The sequence below is a fragment of the Ornithodoros turicata genome, chromosome 3 (assembly GCF_037126465.1).
Source record: "Ornithodoros turicata isolate Travis chromosome 3, ASM3712646v1, whole genome shotgun sequence".
Lineage (NCBI taxonomy): Eukaryota > Metazoa > Arthropoda > Arachnida > Ixodida > Argasidae > Ornithodoros > Ornithodoros turicata.
This window is the reverse complement of record NC_088203.1, coordinates 77453999-77477436: the sequence shown is the minus strand read 5'-3', so window position 1 is coordinate 77477436 and position 23438 is coordinate 77453999. Positions and strand designations below refer to the sequence as shown.

At 45.3% G+C, this 23438-nt stretch overlaps 1 protein-coding gene across 1 annotated transcript; it reads right to left on the bottom strand.

Annotated features, from left to right (window-relative positions):
* Positions 1 to 222: 222 nt before the first annotated feature.
* On the bottom strand, positions 223 to 22518 carry LOC135388672 (zinc finger RNA-binding protein-like). Its single transcript, XM_064618375.1, has 18 exons — positions 22410 to 22518; positions 19842 to 20022; positions 19024 to 19339; positions 17015 to 17223; positions 15929 to 16153; positions 14588 to 14944; positions 12332 to 12471; positions 12136 to 12280; positions 9917 to 10083; positions 9766 to 9846; positions 9511 to 9688; positions 6435 to 6588; positions 3818 to 3903; positions 2989 to 3084; positions 2818 to 2929; positions 1469 to 1566; positions 1232 to 1373; positions 223 to 1169 (listed from the first exon to the last, which is right to left on the bottom strand). The coding sequence occupies exons 1-18, from the start codon at positions 22487 to 22489 to the stop codon at positions 1084 to 1086; spliced, it is 2853 nt and encodes a 950-aa protein (XP_064474445.1). The 5' UTR covers positions 22490 to 22518; the 3' UTR covers positions 223 to 1083.
* Between the last annotated feature and the right edge of the window lie 920 nt (positions 22519 to 23438).

Sequence of the window (23438 nt, the reverse complement as noted above, 5' to 3'; positions counted from 1 at the left end):
ATTTACCCAAGTACCTTAAAAAATACCCAAGCTCTCCTTTCTTCGCAACACATCCAGTCCCTTGAAAATTACAAATTTACAAATACCAAGATTTATGAACGATTTCAGAGAAATCGTTTGTCTTTCAATTACTATAACCATTCTCATTGAGCCCCCCCCCCCTTTAATTCAAAATTCAGTCTCCAAACATCCCACCCACACAAGGATAACACAGAGCCACCGTTAGTTCCTCACTGCTGCTTTTAATTATATGCATACTACAGGGTGCTCCAAATTTGTGGCAGGCATGTTCTACGTCCCCCAATGTGCCAACCTGCAGCTTTTCAGTAAGGGTGGGGTACAAAAAGCTCAATACAGCAAAGGGTAATACACTACATGCCAGCATAAGATTACACACACAAGGATGCACAATGAAGAAATGCTATCTGTGCCTTAAAAAAAAAAAAAAATCCACTTCCCTCACAGGGATAGCACAAAGTCGTGGCACATATTCATGCGGCCAAAATGTGCCTTCCTTCCACACTACCGAACCCTTGTGCAGTTCTGATCCTTTGCAAACTGTGAAAGTTTCAGATATCACGCACTTTCTCCGAACCCTCAATGCTTCGTTTGCAACAGTGTGCTTTGTAGTGACTACCATGATTGGCAAAAATGTGATACTACACTGTCACAGGGAATGAAAGTAACATACATGCAACTCCTTTTGGTTTCCACAAGTAAGAAACAATGTGATGAAGTGTGGGTGCTTCTTTGCATTGTCTGACATGACGATGAATTCTGTGGCACAGAAATGGGTTTCAAGCGGTGGGGCTACTTATGTCCTGCCTTGCAATGACCGGAAACCAAAAGTAGACAACCTCAAAGCTCTTGGGAAGAACTCTGACAAGTCGGTACAGTGTGTGTGTCGTACTCGACCTCTACAGCTGGTGAGACCAAGGAATGGCGGTGAAAAAAGAAAAACGCGAATGAAAACGAACTGTCCATAAACACTGTTGTTTCGTAACATATCCTCTTGTTCTGGATAGAGTGAGGGGCAATAAGTTGCAAAAGGACACGGGCCATCAACTAGCTTCACATGCTTCCTCAAGCCTTGACTGCAACCGCGGGTGCAGTGTTTTCCGTGGCTGCCTTAGTCTCCTCTTCCTTCTTGTCTTTCTTACCATCTCCACCTACAGCAATGGCAAAACGTGAATCACACTGCCACGCATAGAAACACAGAAAGCAAACGCACCGTCTGCAACGTCGCCTTCCCCACTAGAGGCGTCACGGCGACGTTTTCGGTTCAGGGGGTTGCGGGAAAACTTGGGAGGTGGCAGAGGGTCCATGCCAAGCACCTTATGAATCTGACGGAATGCCACCAAACGCAATGCGTGCTGAAAGAAAAATTCGAACATTTATGCATCGGCTCGGCATGCGGTTTTCCAAGCTGTCGATAAGTAGTGAAAAGTATTTTTGGGCAGAGCTTTACCTGTGCACTAGCAGTGATATCTTCTCTCGCTTGAGCTGACAAGCCAGCAAGGGCATCAACCGGATCTTTTTCGCATGGGTCCATCAGCCCTGGGCCTCCTGCATGGTTAACCACTCATCAGACAAAGGAAGATCAGTAAAAGGTAAGTAGAGCCTGAAGGTTTAGGGTTTAACCCGATTCGTCCCCCAAATTGAAGGTTGCCTCTTTAGGGTGAAATCAGATTTTTACCCGGCAAATTGCCCTCACTGAGACGTCTGTAGGAATGCAGTTACATAACAGTTTGTACCAAACCGGTACAATTAGTTTGGGTAACCGTGCCAGATTTCTCCCCGAATTTAGCACACAGGAAGTTTTTCCACCCGAATTTGCATGAATTTAGAGCAAGTGTTTATTTACCAGATTTTTACCCCCGAATTTAGAAGAAAAAAAATATTTCCCCAAAACTTCAGGCTCTAAAGATAAGTTATTGCACGAGAGTCTAATAATGAAGGCACACTAAGTTCCCCTTGTTTGCTGCTCCAATTGCAGAGCATCAGAATCGGCTACTGTGAATACTCAAGTATTCAATATTTGGACTAATTACTGCAATTGCAATATTGATACGTTGATTACTGCAAATACATATGCATCAACAAGTAGTTGACAGAAGTTGCAGTTTGCACTCGCTAAACTTCTGGCAATTCTCAACTGCAATGCATGGCAGACTGAAACAAGCCCAATGTGACAAGCGAATGTAAGCAAGGCAGTCAACAAGTACCACCTGCATAGTGGTTTACTACAGGAGGTTGCAGGCTGTGCATAAACTGTTGTGACACCAGTGTGGAATAGAATTTTGGCATAGTAGGCACTTCACAGTGCGTGTTAGGCTCAGGCATACAGCAGAATTTTTCTCCTTGTTGCTTCAACATTACGTAAAGCCTGAAAAGAATTGTTGCACAGAATTCCGTAGCACGGTCATCATCCATTAGAACCAACTGTTGCAAGAAGGCTTACTACTGTCTGGAAGGCCTGTCATATGCAAGCCCATCATCAAAAAGGCACATTCAAGTGGAAGCCCTGTATCTCTATTTCGGTGAGAGACCACATATGCCCGTTCGCAAAGGACGTGCAGCGCAAACATTCTCTATCTTAATTGCTAAAGCAGAAGACTCAATTTCTAGGCCGCACCTCCACAAATGATATTTTCAAATAAAAAGTTTTCTATTGGCATACACATTTCACTATTCGCACAGCCCAGTTTTTTCCACTCCACCTCACCTACGCACACACTACCATATGCTTAGGGAGTGGCTTTTTCAGGTTAAACCCGATCCCGCCAACTTGGTACGCTCCTGGAGAACACTATTCACCTTGCATAAGGATGCCGCCAGCAATAGCTTCCAGAACCCTTCGCAATGCATCCCCTGGACCCATGGGCTTGCCACCACTGCTCAGAACTTTTTCCACAAGCAACTCAAGAGCCTGCAAAGACAGACAACATCAGCAAAGATTCTGGCTTTTGCCCAAGAGCAAAAACTCACCCATGGATCAAGCGTTCCCCACGTTGGAACTCTTTGGCACAGGTCTCTCAAGATACGTATGACCATTACGCACGACTGAAGACTACTCGCTCTGGCCTATATCCCAAACCAAAGCAAGGTACAAAAAGGCAAAAAGGAACAGGAAGCTCGTTAGCACATTGAACCCACTGTCAGTCCTCGAGGCACATCATTCTAGACTTTTTAACGTGAAGATTGAGAAGATTAGCTAGCAAATTACGATGGACGCAAGCAGCATCACCATGCTTACTGAGAATGCATAGTAAGCCATGCTACAGCTGAACATGATGGGTCCCTCTCCCCAGTCTGAATGATGTCCCACTCCATCTTATAAACATCACACGAAAACCGGGAATTCACAAAGACAGCGCCGGCTGTTCTTTCTTTGTAGTTTTCTTTCAGTTTCTTTTACCGCTGCAGGAGAGCGGAGTTGAGGAGCGTCACCATCAAAACGTTAAAGCAAATTGTACCTCGTCCAACACAAAAGTTTGCGCTTTATAGCCCTGACTTTTCTTACAGCAAATACATATTAGGACGCCTCCTCGACCTGCAGGTTGCCGAATGTGCTTTTCAAATTTTTGAGTTTCCGTGCGGGTACAAACGGCAGGTGTTGAACCTTCCAGCCCCATGTAATGTGTTCCGCCGCGTAAAGGACACTGTCCAATCACTATTAAGTCTGCCATAGAAACTAATCCCCGCAAGGAAAAGAAGGTTTCAAAGAATGAAAAGTACACATTAATCTATCTAAGCATGAGCGCACTAAGTTTGACAGGGAAGGCACAGTGCACATAAGGCTGAAAAGGTGGCCAACCTGAAACCACTTGGCATGTCGCAAGGCGGCTAGAGCTTGCAGGCATTTCTGCCTGGCCAGAACATCCGGCGGGTCTTTTACACTGTCTAGAAACCAGACGGCAAGGGAGGAGAGTTCCAAGTTAGTCCCATAGCAAGGTCAAGGGGGGTCGTCTCTTAACGTTGACCCCTGCCCCCACTTCCGCTAAGCACGGAAACTTGCAAATGTGAAGCCTGCCCCGCAAAAAAGGATCCTTCCACACACACAGCAGACTGAAGCTGAATATACACTACCCTTGGTCCATTTCTAAGAACTGATCCCGACTGTGAATGGGGGGCAGACTCCACATCTCATACACATCAACTGATGGTAGAGAGCATGGCAACATGGCACGCACAGGCACATCATGTACGTATGTCATATTACTTCACCCCATAACCACTAGGATGCAGCACCACCTCCTGTTCATGCTCTCTCCCAGCAGAACACTTAGTCAGCAAGAAATATCAAGTAGGGTCAGTCTGGGGCTGGGGTCAAATCCTACACAAATATACACTAGTCCGACCCCCCTTCTGTCACCTGCAAATGCAATGTACCAGACATTGGGGGAAGTCATCTCCCAGGCACTGATACGTGTACATATATTCGCACTGCTTCTCGTCCGACATCGCCAGCTGGTTACTATCAGGTACACTCAGAACAAACTCACACAACACAATTCCCTCAAACACTTCTCAGACCTCCCCACCCAAATACCTCTCCGCAGGAAACGTAACATGGCTGGCTCCGATTACAAACTTGTATCATTATCACTAGGGATGTGCCAACCGAATCTTCAAATCCTAGGCAGGGATTCGAGATTCGGGAATCCAAATCCCAGTGCCCAAAACAGCGAATCCAATCTTTCGAATCCACCAACCACATTTGTTTGTTTCTTTTTCAGATCCGAAAGCTTCATTGGCCGACGGGTGTTTTCTTGTTTGTTTACATTGTTCTGGACTGAAAGAGTTTAGGCAGGAACTGTTACATTACAAGTTTAAAAGTAACATAGTTTTGCTACTGATTGTTGCTTATTTCTATGGAAATAATTCAGACTCGAGAATTTATGTATTTCTTGTAGTCGACGAGCAGCATGTTAAATACTTTGCAATTAAGAACTATATGGGTCTATTTTCTCCTGAAACTATTGTTTAATTTATTTTTCATTAAACAAAGGTATCATTCTGCTTCAAAAGGTTCGAGATTCGTAAGATTCATGGGTTTGCAGATCCTTCCTTGGATTCAGATTCAGAAAATTCTGGATTCGTCCCATCTCTAATTATAGCATGTCACAGAGTATGCTGCAATACACATGGAGAGGCTTATGAGGAGGTCTAACTAGTCTCATAAGAGCAATCTAGGAAGACTGGTGTGTGTTATAGGACAGTATGCTAATCCAAAACCGCACTGGTATCTGCCAGACCATCAGCATTTCATTCCCATGAGGCAGGTCATGTTGTAGACTCATATTACACACGCACCAAAAGGCACAGGCACTTCCAGACCAGAGGTCTTTTTGTTTCGGGGAATCTATAGCACACACCACACTTCTTTACATTTCAGGTCACTTTTTTTTGCAAAAATAACTTCCCATATATAAAGAGCAACAAACAAACAGTGGCCGGGGTGAGCAACCACTCGATCCACCCTCAGTGATAAAAGAAAACTTTGGAGTAACTGTAGCTGGTGTATCTTCGACATTCCTGAAACAGAAGCTTCTGCGCACTAACTACTAGGAAATCCTGGGCCTTTCCTTATTTTCATGCGCTATCTTTACGAACCCTACATAGTTTACTGTTTAAGGTAGGTCCCTAGAAGTTGAGACTCAGACTATAGTGAGTGGCAATAAGTGAGTGGCTTGCAATATGAAGCACACACATTAGTGCCACTGCATTCATTTGATCCATATTTGCCACTAGCTTTGGCTGACTGGTAATTAGGCCTGGTCTGGCCAGGCTCCGCATCTCATGTGGAGAAAGCGCACTGAAATTTAACCTCAATTTCCAGGGTATTATCAGTAAACTGACACGTAGCACCCATGATACCACAGGCCCAGGACTTCATCAGAGAAAGCGCTTCAACGTGAGCACTGGGCTGAGTTTCAGCCAGCGGCTGAGCCTGGTGACTTGACAGCAGTCACATGGTGAGGGGGGAAAAGGAGAAGGAAGAATAGAGTCAAGCATAGACAATCCAACTGCTGCATTTTAAGAATATCACACCGATACCAGAAAGCTCTACCAGGAAACTATCACTAAACAAGCATGGGAAAGTTTCCATCCTCTGCACACGAGAATGTTTAGAGCTAACATCACCCGCACTAATCTAACAAGATAAGCATCAGGAAAACTTTCTTGCAAATCCAATATTTATGTGAATTCAGACAGCTTAGGTGGTCAACATTTTTGCACAGGTTGTTCCGCTACTGGGTGATGAAAAGTTAGGTTAGGAATTGGATAGATCAACTAAACCCTTCAATAAGTGTGAGCAAGGGGAAAGAGTAGCAGAGAGGAAAAAGAAAGTCACGATATAATGAGATAGACTGCAAAAAATGTGGGGTAAGGGAAAGTGGGACATGCGCCACAATCTAAACCCCTCGTACCAGCACTGCTGTCACCGGTTGTTGCAGTCTCCCGCATGACAGAGGAGGTGAGGGTCACCCTGACCGTCACTTTAGGTTCAGAGGCTGTGGACACCACCACGGAGGCATCCGGTGCATTGGGACGGACCTCGTACTTGTCATCGGGAGCAACGGTCTGAAACAATTTTTTTTTTCTTTTAAAAGGCTGTTCAGATGGCAAGATTCTTAAACACAGACTAATAAGGGTGAAAAAAAAAAGGAGAGAGAGAGAGAGGAAGGCTAACTACACCAGCAGGAGGCAAACACAGGGGAAAACTCCAAATAAGCCATTTACGTTAGAGTTGTGCGAATAGCAAAATTTCCATTGCGAATAGTTTATGAATATTTCACCTGCACTGCAAATCGAATCAGAATAATTTGTTCACACAGCGAATCAAATTTGAATTATCAGAAAAGGCCCAATTCGAATAATTCCGAATACCTCATGGTGAAGTATTTTGTGGTGTTGTGCTCATTCGATGATGTTCTGCTCCAAACTTGCGAGCCTTTTCACCCAGCATAACATATCGTGAGATAAGGGTACCTCTGTGTTGTGTATGGTAGACTGCATTAGTAGGATGAACTGTATTGAGAATTTGACAACAGGTTTCATGCAGCCTGCTTTGTGTGATTCTCCTCATTTCAATGCTTACATTGTGAATTTTCTGTACTTTTTTTGGAAACTGCACATCTTTCTGTCTGTTACTGAACGTAACTCTGAAAGTTGGAAGTACATTCACTGGAACATGCAGTGCCCAGAGTAGTGTTGACCATGAGCTCATAAAATTTGTAGGCTTTAGTGACAGAACATTGTGCACAGTGTAAAGCTTGCAGAATGGAGCTGTACACCGAAAGAACCATGGCGGTAACGTGAAATGGGCTTCACCTAACTCTTGGATGTAATGAAGCGAAGGCCACTTGCAGAATGGCGCTAGCGATACCTCGCTTCAGCACTACAGTCGCCGACTGATTTTTCGGACATGCTCGATTATTCGGACTCGTTCGCGGAATGGCTGCAGGTCCCATAGAGGTGGTGTATAAGAACGTCCAAAATTTCGGACGCCGTGCAGCTCCGTCGCTCGATATTTCGGACTCTGTTTGCTCAACCCGCGAATTTCTCTCATGGGGTGACGGAAAACATTGGTATCATCTGAAATTCGTATCAAAAGAAATCAGCCAACTAAAATATTGAGGCAAAAAAATAGGCAGTGATGATTGTTGATTTTCCATTCCTCTGAGTAGAAGAGCTCTGTCGTAGCACTTTTGCGTCTTTGTTTTTGGCCAACGGCCCAGCACGTGCTGTCCGCCCGCGAGTCGCGCTGTAAAGCGAGCTTCACCTAAAGCACGCATGCGTTAGGTGAAGTCGACTTGCGGCCTTGATGACGGTGGTGCCTCTGTCAGTGTACTTAGTGACGAAATGTCGCTTCGGGAAATAGAAGCTGATGTTATCAGGCAGAGCTGGAAGCGCGTTAGGAGAGCATCGACAAATTTCTTCAGCCTACTAGGGCTTAGTAAAGTTTATTTTGAAGCGAAATTAGTTTTTTCGGACTGCTCAATTATTCGGACTCTTGCGCGATCCCCGAATTTTGAATACTGAAAGGTTGTGAATAGCATTCAAAAAGCATCAGATATTCGTTTCATATTCAAAGTTTCGAATGTTCGCACAGCTCTAATTTATGTAGCAAGTCTTGCGATCTCAGAAAAGACTGTGCAATTGTCTACATGACACTCTCATGACCCAATGCATAAACTCGCATTATGGCATTTGGGCTACCATAGTCATGTTGCATAAATCGCGGATTACGCTACACAGTTCATGCATACCAGACATCAGTGGATAATGTGATAAATCAGTGTTGGGAGCAACTTTCTGTAATAAAAAATTACAGGGTTACTTTTTTGTAACTCTGAGTTTTTTATTTTTGAGTTCCAGTAACATTTTGTGAAACTTGTTCCTTTTGTTCGACTGTTGAGTCCTCCCCGTAGAATTTTTTTTTCAAAAAGAGCAAGACATCCATGACATTTCAAAGATCCTTACAGTGAGAGTGCAGCTTATACCAGTCAAACGTACAAATTTAGTCAACATTTCTATGAGACTAATGTAACAACAGGGATGAAGCAGGGGAGTTGGTGCCAGTTAATGTCAAAATTTTCTGCGGCACTGTAGACGAAGACAAGTTGTCTTCGACTACTCTTCTGCAGAAAATTTCGACAAGACACTAACGTCATTGTCATTAATGACATTCTCTAGAAAGCTCGCAGACTCCATGTTTTCTCATCTAAGCAAAACCCTCGAGTGGGACAACGATTCTGTTGAGCAGCCTTCATTAAGCGCCAACTGCATGAGGTGTTTCTCCAGCGTCCAGACACTGCGTTTGGCAGCCAGAGCATCATCGAACAATAGAAACTCGACGCTCCCCTCGAAGCCCGAGGCGAATAGAGGCGATGAAGAGGCGGGGACGACGCGCACAAGTGGCCAATCAGGAATTAGCCTCGGGATGGGTCCGTCCTGTCATGTGTAGTTTTCGGGAGCCCCCATAGATGACGGCACGCGGAATCGCTCAGACTGCTGTTCGGCACAAGAACAGGAGTTTGTTGTCGATGTTAAGAACGCAATTCTTGCGCGAATGTCCAACATACAAAACACAAAAAGTGTACAACAGCTCGATGAAGACGTCAACCGGAATGCTGAGTTCGCTCCGTCTAAATACACGGAGCGGGGTACCTTGTGAATAGCGGGGCCAGGATTCGTAACAAATATGGCTTTGTGAGCGTGCATTGCTGCAGTATCTTGTTCGTTATAGCGTGTTATCACTCAAAAGCACCTGCGTTTGAGATTCTTCACTTGTAATAAAAGCGTTTATCAAGTTACATACAGTTTCTTTCCTCCGAGAAATTACGAAAACGTTCGCATGAGACGCCGTCCATCCGCTGTTGTATAAACGCTGCATGTGGTGAGCTTCGAGCATTTTAGAGTCGTTTGTCGCTGAGAAACGCTCTCAAAACGCCTCGTGACAAGAACGCGAGATCCGTAGCAACGAGGTAAATGACTACTCACGGCTATCTGCTTGGTGAGTAGAGTTGAAACCTGCGACAAGAGGGTCCGAGTGGGCTTCTCCGAACACATCACCACTAGTCCAACACACAGGTCACCAGAAAGAAGCAAGCCCTTGGCCAACACCCCGACACGCATCACACCCTTAAGGAGGCGCTGTTGGTTGCTCGTGTCCTCTCCACTGCACCAGTGATAAACAATGAGACACTTCGCCATTAACCGCACTACGCCTTTAAGAGTACCGTATTAAGTACTTACTTCTGCTTCTTTTCTTCGGGCTTTTTCTCTTCCTTGCTTTCATCTTTCACAGCAGGCTTTGTCTCGGGCTTGGCCTCGTTGCTGCAGAGAAGGCTGCCCCGTCAGCTGTTGCCTTACAAAAAAAAAAAAAAAAAAGACAATAATATCTCACCTTTCTGCCAGTGTGTCGGACACCAACTTGAGAGCCTTCTCAGTGTGAGTGACTATTTTTTGAACCCTGCTCAGGTCTTCTTCTTTCGGATAGATCTGGGAATGCTTGGCCATGACGTGGCGATCGTCCACGGAGTCTGGACGGCGTGGCATGGGCATCGGCATGCCCTGTACAAAGGCACAAGGCTTCAAACTCAAAATCAAACGCACCATCTACAGCAGGGGCCTCAAACTCAAATCCAGTTGCTGACCGCACTGACCTTAGAGTACATCACGGAGGGCCACGCGAAAAAAAAAAAAAATGTCAAACTGCCATAAAAAAATGCCCAAAAGTACCATAAAAATGTAGAACTGGAGTGGCATAGTTGGTGCGGTGCAGACAGTGTGTGCAGAATTAATCGGGGAAAAGCTCCGCTTGACGCACGAAGAGAAATAAATAAGCTGCCTTTCCTAATCGGGTACCGAAGACGCGAAAAAAAAGACTCGAGAAAAAATACGGTCGAGCACGTTTATTACGATCTTCGATAGAACGATAGCTCCGATATTGCGATCAAATTGTTGGTTCCAGTCAGCACTCCCATTGAACTACATGTGAACAAAACATCGATATAACGATCGCCGCCTAGGTGCTTGCTCGCATATAGTGATCGGAATTCTCCCGGCGGCCGGTAAAACGCGGAAAATTAGAAAGCAAAGATTGCACCGTTTCACTGAAAACAAATTACATCGGCATTTTCAAGAGCCTTCGCCTCCGTGCCCGGTAAAGTGAGAACGCAGTGCGTTTATCCACGCATGATTGCCGGGGATTAGATGTGTGCGTTGCAAGGCACGCGACTTCGAAAGGGCGGAAGGAGCTCGCGAGAGGTAGAGGAGGTTGCTCCCTCTCCACATCGTTCTCTCGTCTTCAAGCTTTTTCTCTTCTTTTGCGGCGTGCTTGCTACGATGGCATCCGTTGTTCCGAGACGCTTTTTGACGAGGAAAGACATGTGGTTCGACCCCAAGTTACATGCACTCTACGGGTTTCGTACTGGCGCAAAACCTGTGGCTTCGAAAACGTGTATTGGCAGACAGTTGCGTGTCACCACCCAAACACGCGTCGATGGATTACCCGTGGCGGAGGCGCATTCTGATGGACCTCACAGTCCCGATCGTGAGAATGATGACGACTACGGCATTGGATGACGAGCAATGGACGAGGTTGTCGATCTCAAAAGGTGCGGCACCTCACACGGTATCGGCAGTTATGTTATCAAAAGCTTTCGACGCACAGCTGCGTCAATTTAAAGCTAGATAAAATGCTTCTGTGCTCCCAACAAACGCGCATGTTCAGCGGCGTTCTACTTGTGGCGATCTACTTCGTTTACGCGAACCCGAGCGGCAATTTCTCGAAAGCTCGTTTCTAACGATACTCTGATATAACGATCAGATTTCGCGTTCCCGTCAATATCGTTATAAACGGGCTCGACTGTATGTAGTTCTTCACAAACGATTATGACAATGTTCAGGAGCACTGAAATTATCTCCTATTTTATAGACTGCACTCTCGCCTTTGCTTACAGTTTCAATTTTGTGTCTGCTACTTTAATGAGACTCCTAAAAATAGAGATACAATGACCTTTGTACATAATTATTCTGTCTTAGTGCCACTACTTAACCTACTGTGAATTAAGACGTGCCCATCTCAACCCTCACAGTACTTACAGGGGTAGTTGAACAAAGTGCACACAAATGGCAGGTTGCTGTGCACGGAACTTGTTAACGTTCGTGAGCTACAAGAAGTGCACACATGCATGTGCTCCGCCTAACATGGACCGGGGCAGTACTACGTCGTTCAAGTGTAAAAACAGTGCCTGAAAATACGATTTTACTACTAATTACTCTGTTCTGTTAATTCTTCATTATGGGCCCTGGGGCCAAAGAATAGGTCACTGTGGGCCACATGTTTGAGACCCCTGATCTACAGCAACAAGACCTGCGTAAATACAGCCTCGCGTTTTCGGATTAAAGGTGCCTCCTCGCGGAATGAAAGATGCCATTACCTCGACAGACTTAGATTAAATTATATTTGATTAATTTATTCGAATACCAAACTAATGCCAAAATGTTATACAAGATTCCTCGAGTGTCACCCACCTAAACGATCGGAAAGACCTAAATTCTACGACAGAAGCCCTTAAATCCGAAAACAACGGCCTGCGCATAAAGAACGAGCTCGTCTACCATTGGTGGGCCTGGAGGCATGGGGGGTCCTGGAGCACGCATGGCTGGCATACCAGGGCCAGGCCTGTACCAACGGCACCATTCCATCTCCTCTTCAAATCTCCTCCGTTCTTCCCAGTACAGACGCTCTTCCTCCTCCATCATCCTGACACATCGAAAAGTTAGCAGAAGCCTAAGAAAATGACAGAATCATCACCTCATCTCGTCACGCCATCTGTCCTCTTCTCTGCGCTTCCAAAAGTCATCACGCAGCTGTCGCCGCAGGCGTTCCTCCTGCAGCTTGCGCTGACGCAGGCTCGGCTTGATGTCCACTACCAACTCTGGGTTGACTTTTTTCTGTGGGAAGTAAGCGACATCCAAGCAAAGTCATTTGAAGCACAAGCATTCAGTGTTTTTTCGCTGCAGCAGGGCAAAAGGTATGTGCATCGCAAGTGCTGTTAACTAAGGATCACATCTACTTAAGGAACAACAAATGTGAGAGGACAAAACCATCACCATATATGGCAAAAACAACGTCAAACAAATACTAGTGCAAACATTCAGCTAAGACTTCTGACAAAATAACCGAACTAACCCACCTGGCCTCCCTGTTCTGCATTATAATTTGGGCATGACTTTTGCGGGTTATACTTTCCAGCAAAATCAGGGGGTATATATCGGGTTATATTTTGTTTCAATAATTCGGGTATAATCAAGCTGAACTTGATTCAGCCTAATTCTAGTTGAATCTTTGGTTAACACTTCAAGGTTGAGGCACACCTTGTCCCCTCTGTGGGCCTGTGCCAGTTTACAAATACCCCCCTTATTGCCTCACAAGCCTTTACAACACACAGCAAACCAAAGCTACACAGATAGGGGTGTGCGAATATTCTAGTACTCGAATTCCAACCGAATATCAATCACACAAACTATTCGATTCGCGAATCGAGTACTCAATATTTGGTTTTCCAAATATTCAACTATTCGCCGAATACGAATGACAACTCCCGAAAGTGGGCCACACTGATGCTTTCCCCACATCAGGTGAAGCCTGCTTTACAAAATTGCCAGTGCTGTAGGACCAACACAGACGAATTGTAGTTTAGCTTAAAATAATGTTAGCCCAAGTTTATTGCACAGACTTTGCCTGAGGAAGAGACAGCATCCCTCCAGTGTAGAGTTTAAAACTCTTAATGCCTACAGCCCAGGAATAGAAAAGGTGTCTTAAAGATTCAAAATTTAAGCAACGTGATTTACCCAGGCCAGACACACATTCCAGCAAAGAAGCTAAAAGACATTCATGACAAAGCTGAGGCAGGACCCCAATCTGTTTCACAAGTGATCTGTGGAACAATTGCAGCCTCATCTGCCTGACATCAGATTTTCAAATAAAGGTAATAACCCCAGTATGTACTCACATGAAAAGCAGGTAACACTATCATGTAACATTAAAGAGTAGGGGCTTACCACATAAGAATTAAGTGTCTCTCTTGTGACCGTTAATGCCAGCAAAATTACACTAAAATCATGGGCTAGAAATTTCAAGGTTTTGGTGCAAAAAGCATGTACAGTGAAACTCGCGTATCACGATATTGACGGCAATCACGAATACGGGTTACAGCGTTAATTAAGGGTTGACTTAAATAGCGCGTCCTGAAAAGTCGCGCACCACCATGCGTGTAGGAAAAGGAAAAGATGCTAAAAAACACATGTACATGTGTAACATCGAACAGGCTTGAGAAAACCGCAACCAGAACTCGTGGAGGGAACCAGGGAACATATCAGGACAACTTCTGGCAACATTCCACGTCATCATTCCGCATGTCAGCTTCACCTAACGCCTGCGTGCTTTAGGAGAAGCTCGCTTTAGAACACTGTCGCGCAACTCGTTGGTGGAAAGCACGTGTTGGGCGGTTTGAATCATGTCGCGAATTTGAACAACATCGGCCAAATAGGGAGACACAAAAGCATTACCACCAACCTCTTTCACTGACAGTACTGGAAGATGAACAGTCGCTGTCTACTTTCTTGCCTCAATTTTTATTTCGGTTGAATTCTTTTGATACGAATTTCGGATGATAAGAATTTTTTCATCTAGCCCATGAGATTTGTATCATCGAGATACTGTATCTTATCACGGTGATTTTCGCCACGAGGTCACGCTCACGGGACAGTGTCCAACATCCTCATACGAGTACACGGAACCACGGTCTCTATAGCTGTACGCGGGTTGTTTCCCCATACAAACAATGTACACTTTTACGGTACAATCATAAACCATCGTTTCACAACGGATATCGTAATACGAGATATCGTTATCCGCGGGTTTTACTGTATGGTGAACTTTGCATGACTATTCGACATTCGATTCAGTATTCGACATTTTTTCCTCCATTAGATTCATTATTCAATTCGACTTCAAATATTCAGATTTGCACACCCCAATACACAACACAGTGACAGCGCTCTCTACCTTGTACTGCAAGCGATGCCTCCTTCCTTTCATGTGCATCTCCTTGGCATTGGGGTCATTGAAGCGGCACTCGCACAGCTTGCACTGGAAGCTGATCACCTTGCCCTCGTCGTTACGCATCTCCTCTATGTAATCCTGTCCCACGGGTTGCACGTCCGCAGCAACATCTCCCCCATCCTTCGCATCTACGTCCTTGTCTTCACCTTCCGCACCATCCGCAGAAGCTGCCTTGTGTGCTGCGGCTGTTGCGTCACCACCAGCTGCTCCACTGGTTGCCTTGGTCCCTCCGGCTGGTGCTATGACAACCGGTTCTGTTGGGGGGATGGGCTTGCCCAGTCTGGTATGAAGTTTCACTACCTGCCATGCAGGAATCGTAACAGTCAGACTAAGCCGTAACATTGCTGCAAACAATAGCGTTGCTAGCAAACTCAATAAGTTGCCCGCAGGGTTAGCAGTTGAGCAGAACTGAGAAAAATACTGGACTGCTATATCCCGCCTTGGGGGAAAGCAAGACCAGTACAATTCTCTCAATAATAACCAGTAAGTTGACTGTAGACTATAATTTACAATAGCTTAAAGGGGCACAGAAGCAATTTGAACATATATTTAGTTTTTTTATACTGCATGACACGCTCCTTCTGGCATGGTGCGACCATAGAAGTCACAAGGAGAGGGGCTAGAAGAAAAGCTGGGAGAGAGAGTAATGGAGGAGAGCAAAGGATTTATACAAAGGCATTGCCTCCTCAGAACGTCGCTCCCATGATCGGTACAGTCAAGGACTCACAACGCTGTCTGTTACGCACGGGAGAAAAGTGGCCAGTCCACTGCCCTGCTTCAGACGTAGGGCGCCAAATACGCCCGCAAAAAGAAGGCTCGTGTTTCACTATTGGGCGGTTGTCGCGGCGTCACAGAGTGGCAGCCAAGGTAAGAAGCTCAACTGATCCTACGCTGCACACACTTTCTGTGCGAGTATGTGTCCTGGGACTTGTAATCCTAATTTCTACTCCTACTGACATGTATTTTTTTCCCAGTCCCTCCATGCTCCTTTGACAGCCAGTTCCAATCATGCCTACGTGTACCAATGCCCCTAACAAAGATAAAGCGCCACAAAAACACAGACATGGCAAGATGAGACAACCAAGCACCACTCAACTGGGCACACACAACGCCCCCTACACAATTTATCGCTCCGAGCGCACGATAAACCCCCATAATTTCTCAGCCAAATGACACCTTGACGATGATGATTTGGTGTCTAATGGTGAAGACACAGCTACCTTGTAGCTACGGATAATGCAAAGTATCTAAACCTTTGTGCCCATATATGCAATATCAACTCACCTTCTGATGTTTGGCGCCACGGATGTGTGCAGCGTAGGCATCTGACCCTGTGCATGTCACATCACAGAGCTCACATCGTAGGGCTGTGCCACCCCTGGGGGCTCCTGGAGCGCCAGGTGCAGTGCTGTTGGTCCCAGCTTTTTGGGCAGCCTCTTTCTTCTTGTGCTTTTGCCCTTCAAGATGTTCCTTGTATGTCTGTGGCCCGGCACACGATATCTTGCACACCTGCCAAAGATCGCAAACACGCAATTATAGCTTCCACATATACAGCAGAACCTCGTTAACTCCAACCTCAATATCCGGTGTGTTCAGTTTGACTTGGAGGTTATTTTCGCTTACAAAACTAACTCAAAATGAGATCAGAAAACGTTAAAAATAATTTATTTATTGTTTGCATTTGACTAGAAACAATAGGCAGCCTATACAGTTTCCAGTTGCAAAGCGCGGCTTGTAGGAATTCCAAATTAACCCAATCCCACTGAACGATTTGCCGTCTGCTTCCACCATCGCTATCACCTCACATAATTTCGCTAGCTAATGCATAAGTTAATGCCACTTTAATGTTTATATTAGCGCCTGTCTTCAAGGGATGACCTGAGCAAACCCAACCGGATGCTGACTTTCCTGGTAGGGTCTTAGGCATAGCCTTAGCAGAGCCAAGGTGTCGCATGATTTTTCTTTGGCTCTATATTGGATTATGTCAACTTCTCTGGCCAGAAGGCAGCAGCATGATCCAATCCAAGCCCAACCCTCCGTGTTGTGCTTGATAATCGCATGAATAATCAGTTGTTTTCGAGTTAAAAGTATGAAAAATGTGGTTCGGGAAGAGCTTTTTGTTTGAAATATTGGAGGGGGGGACCCGAACGATTCTGCAGGAAACGGTATGCTCCGCAAAACATGGCCAACTCCGCAAAATTTCGCTGAAATCTAGGGGCTCTACACATGAGTACCATGCCGGTCTAGTACCCCCTTATTGCTGCCTTACGAGTGGACAGATATTTTGTCCCATTGTTCCTCCACACTTTAACCTCTCTCATGTGCAAAAACAAACTTTTCTAACATATTCCAACCCATTCACCCACTCACCTCACAATAATGCAGTTGCTGAGGCTTCGGAGGTGGCTTTGGCTTTCCCAATTTGGCTCCCAAGCCCAAACCCCCTCGCTTGAAAGGTGGTGTCCAGCCAGTATTCTGGGGTTTATTGCCACCCCCGGCACCGTATGTCTGGGCAGCTGCCTGTCCTCCGCCACTGATAGAGTTGTTCTGGCTGCCGGTCAATGGAGTGGAAGATGCAACTGTGGATAGAACTTATTCTTAAGCATATTGTTTTTCAACGCAGCTTTAGAAACAGGTTCTCTTCAGCAGTCGCCCTGATAAATACTTACGGCTGGCATATTTGCGTATTCCTACAATATTTCAACTGAACACATCATGCATGCTGTGCAAAATGCATGCTTAGTCGTAGAACCTTGTGTTTTTTGGGATTTAAATTTCTTCCAAACGGGGAGCAAAAACTGTGTTTTACATTAGAACCTATAACAGCTGCGTGGAATCTGCAAAAGGCACATTTTGCGGTGGAATAAAAAAAAATATCCCCCATGCCTGTGTATGTGGCTCAGCTTCTGCTTTACCGACTTCAGTTCCTGGTTTTGCCCAAGTGATGGTGATGTGAATTAGGGGTTTTATAAGGTTTAACCCTAAACCGCAAGGCTCTACTTATTCACACAATGTTCGTGGCTGCATACAGTGGACTCTCAATACGTATCAAGCACGCACATTTATGTGCACCATTTACTGCACTCTGAAAGTATCTCCAACATTTTTCGGAACAATTAGATTGCTGAGAGTCCACTGCAAACTACAGCACCGTAAAACCCATTTTGTGTCACATACGTTTGTGACATGCAGCCCATTCTGCTGCAGTTAAGAGCTGTGCTGCTTAGTCTTTCAATAAATAAAATTTCTTTCAATCGAAGTTTCTTGCCTCATTTGGAAAGAGTTCCCTACAAATAAATGTTGTTCATCCCATTTTTTTTGTTGTGCTTTTTCTATTACAGTCGTGCCCCGTTAATATGGACAAGTCCAATTATGGACGATTTTTGTGAGGACCAAACTTTTTCAATGCATTTTCGTCCCGTTAATATGGAAACTCGCTTTTCGGACAATGGATAGTCGAGCACAGTACAGACTCGTCCACACTTGTTGTCCATGTAGTTTTGTCTCATTATGTATGGTCTCGGTATGGAGGGCAATCCCCTCCCCACATTCCACAGGAGAACTTTTCAAAGGACGTTCCGTTACACAAAGGGAGCTATGCCCTTTCCTTCACAGCCGTCCACAAGAACTATAAGAGGAAACGGGGTTATTTGTGGGCATGAAGGGCCTGGAAAATCCTGTATAACTGTTCCGAACACGTCCACGGGCCATTGACCCTTGTACAAGGAGTTGTGCCTTTAGTGCAGTCGCTCAGCAGCTTACGAGAACAGAGGCAGTACAGTTGTCTAGGCAAGTTGTCAGGCTCTGGCCTCAACGAGTTGAGCAACGCCAAGCAAACGGTCACATCCGCTATGGCTCAAGCAGGACTACAAACGGCTCTTCAATTAGGACAACGGTGACGAGCAGCAGGCTCTAGGCGTGTTTCTGGCGTTTTGCTAAGCTTAAATCGACGTGCAACCAAGTAGTATACCTGCAAGCGAGCACGAATTCGGGAGCCCTTTCTCAGTAAACCTTCATTGTTTTTGTTATTTCCCCCGGTATTCGATAATATGGACAATTTGCTTTATGGACGATTTTGGTCGGGGACGAAAGTGTTCATATTAACGAGGCAAGACTGTAAATGTTTGACATGGTTACTGAAACATCCTGTACAACTGGGTGCCAGCTAGAGGGGCTTTCCTCCGCTCCGAACTCTGGCAACAGCATAAGGCCCTCTACGGGCTCCCAGCATGCATGCCACCACGACCAAATTAATTCTGTTGATCACTTCGTTTTCAGCTCAACTCTCTGCCCCGTACACAAAATGAGATAACTGTTCACTTTTACACTTCTACACAAGGGTTTTACAGTGCGGCAACAAGGTCTAGCCCACAACTCACAGTGATAGCCGGAGCTCTGCATACCAGCGTAGCCACCTGTCGCTGCAGCCGCAGCCGCTGCAGCATAGCCGGATGAGGAATATAGGTAGGTCGCACCGGCTGACTGCTGCTGAGGAGTGGTTGCACCAGCTTTGGGGCCAGCCTGTCCCTGAGGTCCAGTCGGAGCACGGTAGGCACTCGTGAAGTTTGCCTTAGATGCCTGCTGTCCAAAAGAGGTGGTGTCGGCAGTCGTGGCAACTGCAGTGTAGCCAGTGTTCACCTGGCCTTGACCATAGTATGCTGCCGCTGCTGCTGCTTGGCTTTTGTCATATGGTGTCTACGAAGTAGACATCCCATGTGTGACTGGAATGCCCTTTCCTATCTACATGTTCCATTTGGGTAGCATCCCAACTTTCAATACATTTATCTTTTCATATGCCCTATCAAACTCTACTAGCACTGGAATGCCATGCTTGGCAATTACTCAGGCATATGGAACATCGCATTGTCTACATATAAAGCTCTGAAGGAGATTCTGTCCCGATAAATTACGAAGTGATTCAATATCGTAGCACAAAGTTATAAACGCAAAATAAACGAAGCTCGTAGACAAGACAGGCAAAATGGTGGTGTAAAGAGCATATGAGACACTGCGCCCCAGATGCACAACACTGAAACAGCAGTCATTGCAGAACTCCCTGCAATCTCAGCTGCTTGAATGGCGCCTCTGGAGCCCGCTTCAACCGTCCTTTGCAACACTGACATTTTGACTGGCATGCCGTCATGGGCAGATTTTCATAAAGTAACGCCCTCTATACATCCCAACAGACATTTATTACCTGTTGCCTCGGAGCGGCATAATGGAAAGCTGCCGCCGCAGTCGTGCCATGGCTGTCATAAGTGCTGTAGGTCTGCCCAGTACGCTGGGGCGTGAATTGCTGCTGTGGGGCAGCAGCAGCCGCAGCAGCTGCCGCCGCTGCAGCAGTGTAGGTTTGGCTAGCAGAATATGCGCTTGCCGCCCTGAAAAGGGAGCCATATCTTCTAAAACAGTGGATCTCTATTAACAGTCCCTCAATGAACTAGCCACAGGTCATCTACAAGGCCTTAAACCTGAGTGAACCAGCAAGGAATGTAGTACATATTCCACAGTATGGAATTCCATTGTAGTCCATAGTACATATTCCCACATATAGTTCAGAGTGGGGCGTTCAAGAACATGGTGGACCCTAGTTTGGGACATTGACAGGCTGTTCCAGTTTCTGCAGCTACTATCACATCGCTTTGCCCTTAACGTATTTTGACATACCTCTATTACTCCCTCGTTTAACATGTTTTACGTTATACTATCGTTGTCTTCGACTGTGCTGCACTTTGTGAACTAGTGCAAACAGTGAAAGTTCCCGCATTCAATTTAGCGGAGGTGCAGCCTTTGCACTACACTCGACTATTCGATTGGAAGAAGGGCTGCGGGAGTGCAGCACGTGTTCACGAAAAAGCTGCACCTTCTTCGACATCCGCGCAACATTTCGTGCACTGTGGAGCAGACGACGTGAATGGTTTTTGTATGGTGAATGGTACATAGATGACGTGAATGATACATCGATCTGGAGCATACTGGCAATCAATTTTGTTATGATGGGCCTGTTTTTACTCCTCGAGTCAATCTTTTTACGATAATCACTCAGATAAACGATGCAGTGCAGACGTCTGTGAGAAACTATCTCAGCCATACAACCCTCTATTTGATTGGGCTCAGCACACTTTGCATGTGAGCAGCACCTGTAATGCACTTCGTTCGCACTCCTTCACACTGCCCCTCTCACTTTTTCACGAATCGGACAGCTTATATCAATACCCACGTGAATTATCTTGCTTTTGGGCTTATAACCAATGCCAGACTAGGTCATTCCATCATTCTTATGAGCATTTGCTGTTCCTTGACAAACGTTTGCTCTGTGTGAAGCTGCCGCACTCAGCAGCAGCTGTTTCCTGCCTTGTGTTAGAATTTTCCCAGACTTGTGAGCCTACATCTAGTGCTTAGGCGATGTATTGGGGCCGGCTACTTCAGTCATATTGGTAGCCATGACTGTACTGCCATTTCCAAATAGGCTGAATCCCATTCACGCCTTGTTAACGCAAATTATTTGCATTATATTCTTTTAAACTTGAGTGAATGGGTATTAATCGTATGATGAGTGTTTTCACAATGTAATCGCTGCAATGTAACAGCACGAAGGCACACTGCATCGTAACTCGGAGGCATCATGTGCGTGCCCAAGTCAATCAGACATTTTCAGATGTGGTCAAAGCCCACAGATTTATTACCTAACTGATTGCTAAAAATATTTTCGCTATGCAAGCTGGACTGCTGGCACAAATTTACTCTTACTATTCCTTGCTGACCACACACATCAACCACATGTTCAATGCAAATGAAAACTAATAGAACATGAAACAGTTGTCACAAGAGGCCCGTAAAAAAAGGTTCAATTCCCTCCTGCAAGGGAAAAACTGATGTGTCAAAACCTGCTGCGCTTCTACAATTATTATGTGATGCATTTATTGTTCATGGCAAACCATACTTGCGACACCCATTGATTAATATGATACGCTATGGTTTCTTTGGCAAAATCTCATCTGTATTTTGTCAGATTGGGAACAAGCCAAATATCACGTGGTGCAGGGCAGGCAGGCAAACACACACACACGTCATGCTAGACGTCTTTATTTTTGCGCCTCTGCTCTGCGCAGGATGCGAGAGTCACGTCAACAAGATGCGTTCCTTCCCGTGTCCAATGTCACCGTAGAAATCATGCCCAAACGCACCAACATAATCTTTCAGGCTGAAGCATAAGCCGAACAAATATCTGCGTTCGTACATTCTGCGAATGCGTCCTTGTCCAAACAAAAAATACAAAAAGGCCTGCGCGAACTGCGTCTGCTACGTCATTTCTCAAGTGTCCAGGCACACGACACTCAGATAATTACGTGGGAATAACTATGTACATTTCTGCTCGATGATGTTTTACGAACATGATAGAGAAAACGCGTTTTCTCAGTTACAGAACAGTAGACGCTAGGCCTAACTACATCAAAAGTGAAGTGCGCAAGGATGGCATACGGCCGTAACGGAAGACTTCACCGATGTGATTTATCGACGCAAACGGTGCATCGTATTCCGCAACCGAAGTTCTTTGTGTTCGTGTTTTAACAAACCAAATGGTGACGAATTATTATTCCAACGTGCGTCGGGGTCGCCATTTTACGCGTTTGTTCTATCCTTACCGGCAACTTCAAATTAAAGGAGTAAACGCGTTTTTACGGTTGCAACTACTCGCTAAGAGCGCTCCTGCGTATATAATAAAACGATGAACAAGCTTTTCCATTCAAAAAAGTCACTATCTTACCCATATTGAGGATTTCCTGCCGCAAACCCGAAATAGTTATTCGCCGCCATTGTGACTTGCGAGGTTTGAGAAAAAAGCATAAAAGGGTTTCTGCAATCTTGGCTAGGGAGCGACACTGTGCAAGAAGAAACGTCGTTGTCGTCCTTCACGTGGCGCTAGTAGATAACAGCGAAATAACGAGAAAAATACGTTGAGAAGTAGCATTCTATGTTACGAATTCATTAAAATGAAATTCAGTTCTCGTTGTCTCAATTGAAATGCTTCATATACAAAAATGTTCTCAAAGTGCATAGAGCACTGGTGCTCTAATAGTGCTATAATTAAACCTCGCCCAGAATCCTAGTGCGCAAAATATAAATGCTGTCAGTGAACATTACGAGCTTCAATAAATTTTCAGAAGAACCCGCAAAAAAACTTCATATAGTTTCGGTTTCTCGGAGAGTAGGTGACGTCACGGGAAGCTGCTGGTCACCAAACAAGAACGCGGGTCTCCGCTCCCCGCTCCACGTTGGGAGACTGCGAGTAGCTGTGGTGAGGAGACGGAAACCAACCTTGCTGTTATGTTATCAGACACGTTGTTAGACTGGGTACCACATGATGTCATGCTTCTCAAAAACAATAAATTAATTTTACAATATTTTTACGTCACATAGAAAGTTACATTTTGGGAAAATACAGTGCAAGACACATTGCAAGGACATCAATTTGGTAAGATTCTGAAGACATCATCCCAGTCATGGCCATTTTCAGGATTTTTTCAAGGCGAGGGTAAAGAGCTTTGAGCATCCGAGGAGAAGGGAGATAGCAAAGCGTGCAACCAATGGACACTATACAATAGAAACGACGACAATTTAAACCGGCAGAGGATCCGGTGGATAAGATTCAGATTATTATGATGGCATCTGAGTATAGATTATGACAACCAGCGAGTAAAAATTGTGCAATTTCTGCAGGCGTTCTTGGAGTCCCAGGGTTCCAGTCAGCACACTCTCGGTGCATCGAAAGGTTACCTTGGGCGCACAAACTTAG

Excerpts from the sequence above, each read along its gene's own strand:
- LOC135388672 (XM_064618375.1), bottom strand. The coding sequence starts at position 22,489 with ATGCTTTTTTCTCAAACCTCGCAAGTCACAATGGCGGCGAATAACTAT. Across the intron at positions 16,154-17,014 it reads AGCAACTGCATTATTGTGAG|GTGTGCAAGATATCGTGTGC; the intron begins GTGAGTGGGTGA and ends GATCTTTGGCAG. Across the intron at positions 1,170-1,231 it reads GGAAGGCGACGTTGCAGACG|GTGGAGATGGTAAGAAAGAC; the intron begins GTGCGTTTGCTT and ends CCATTGCTGTAG.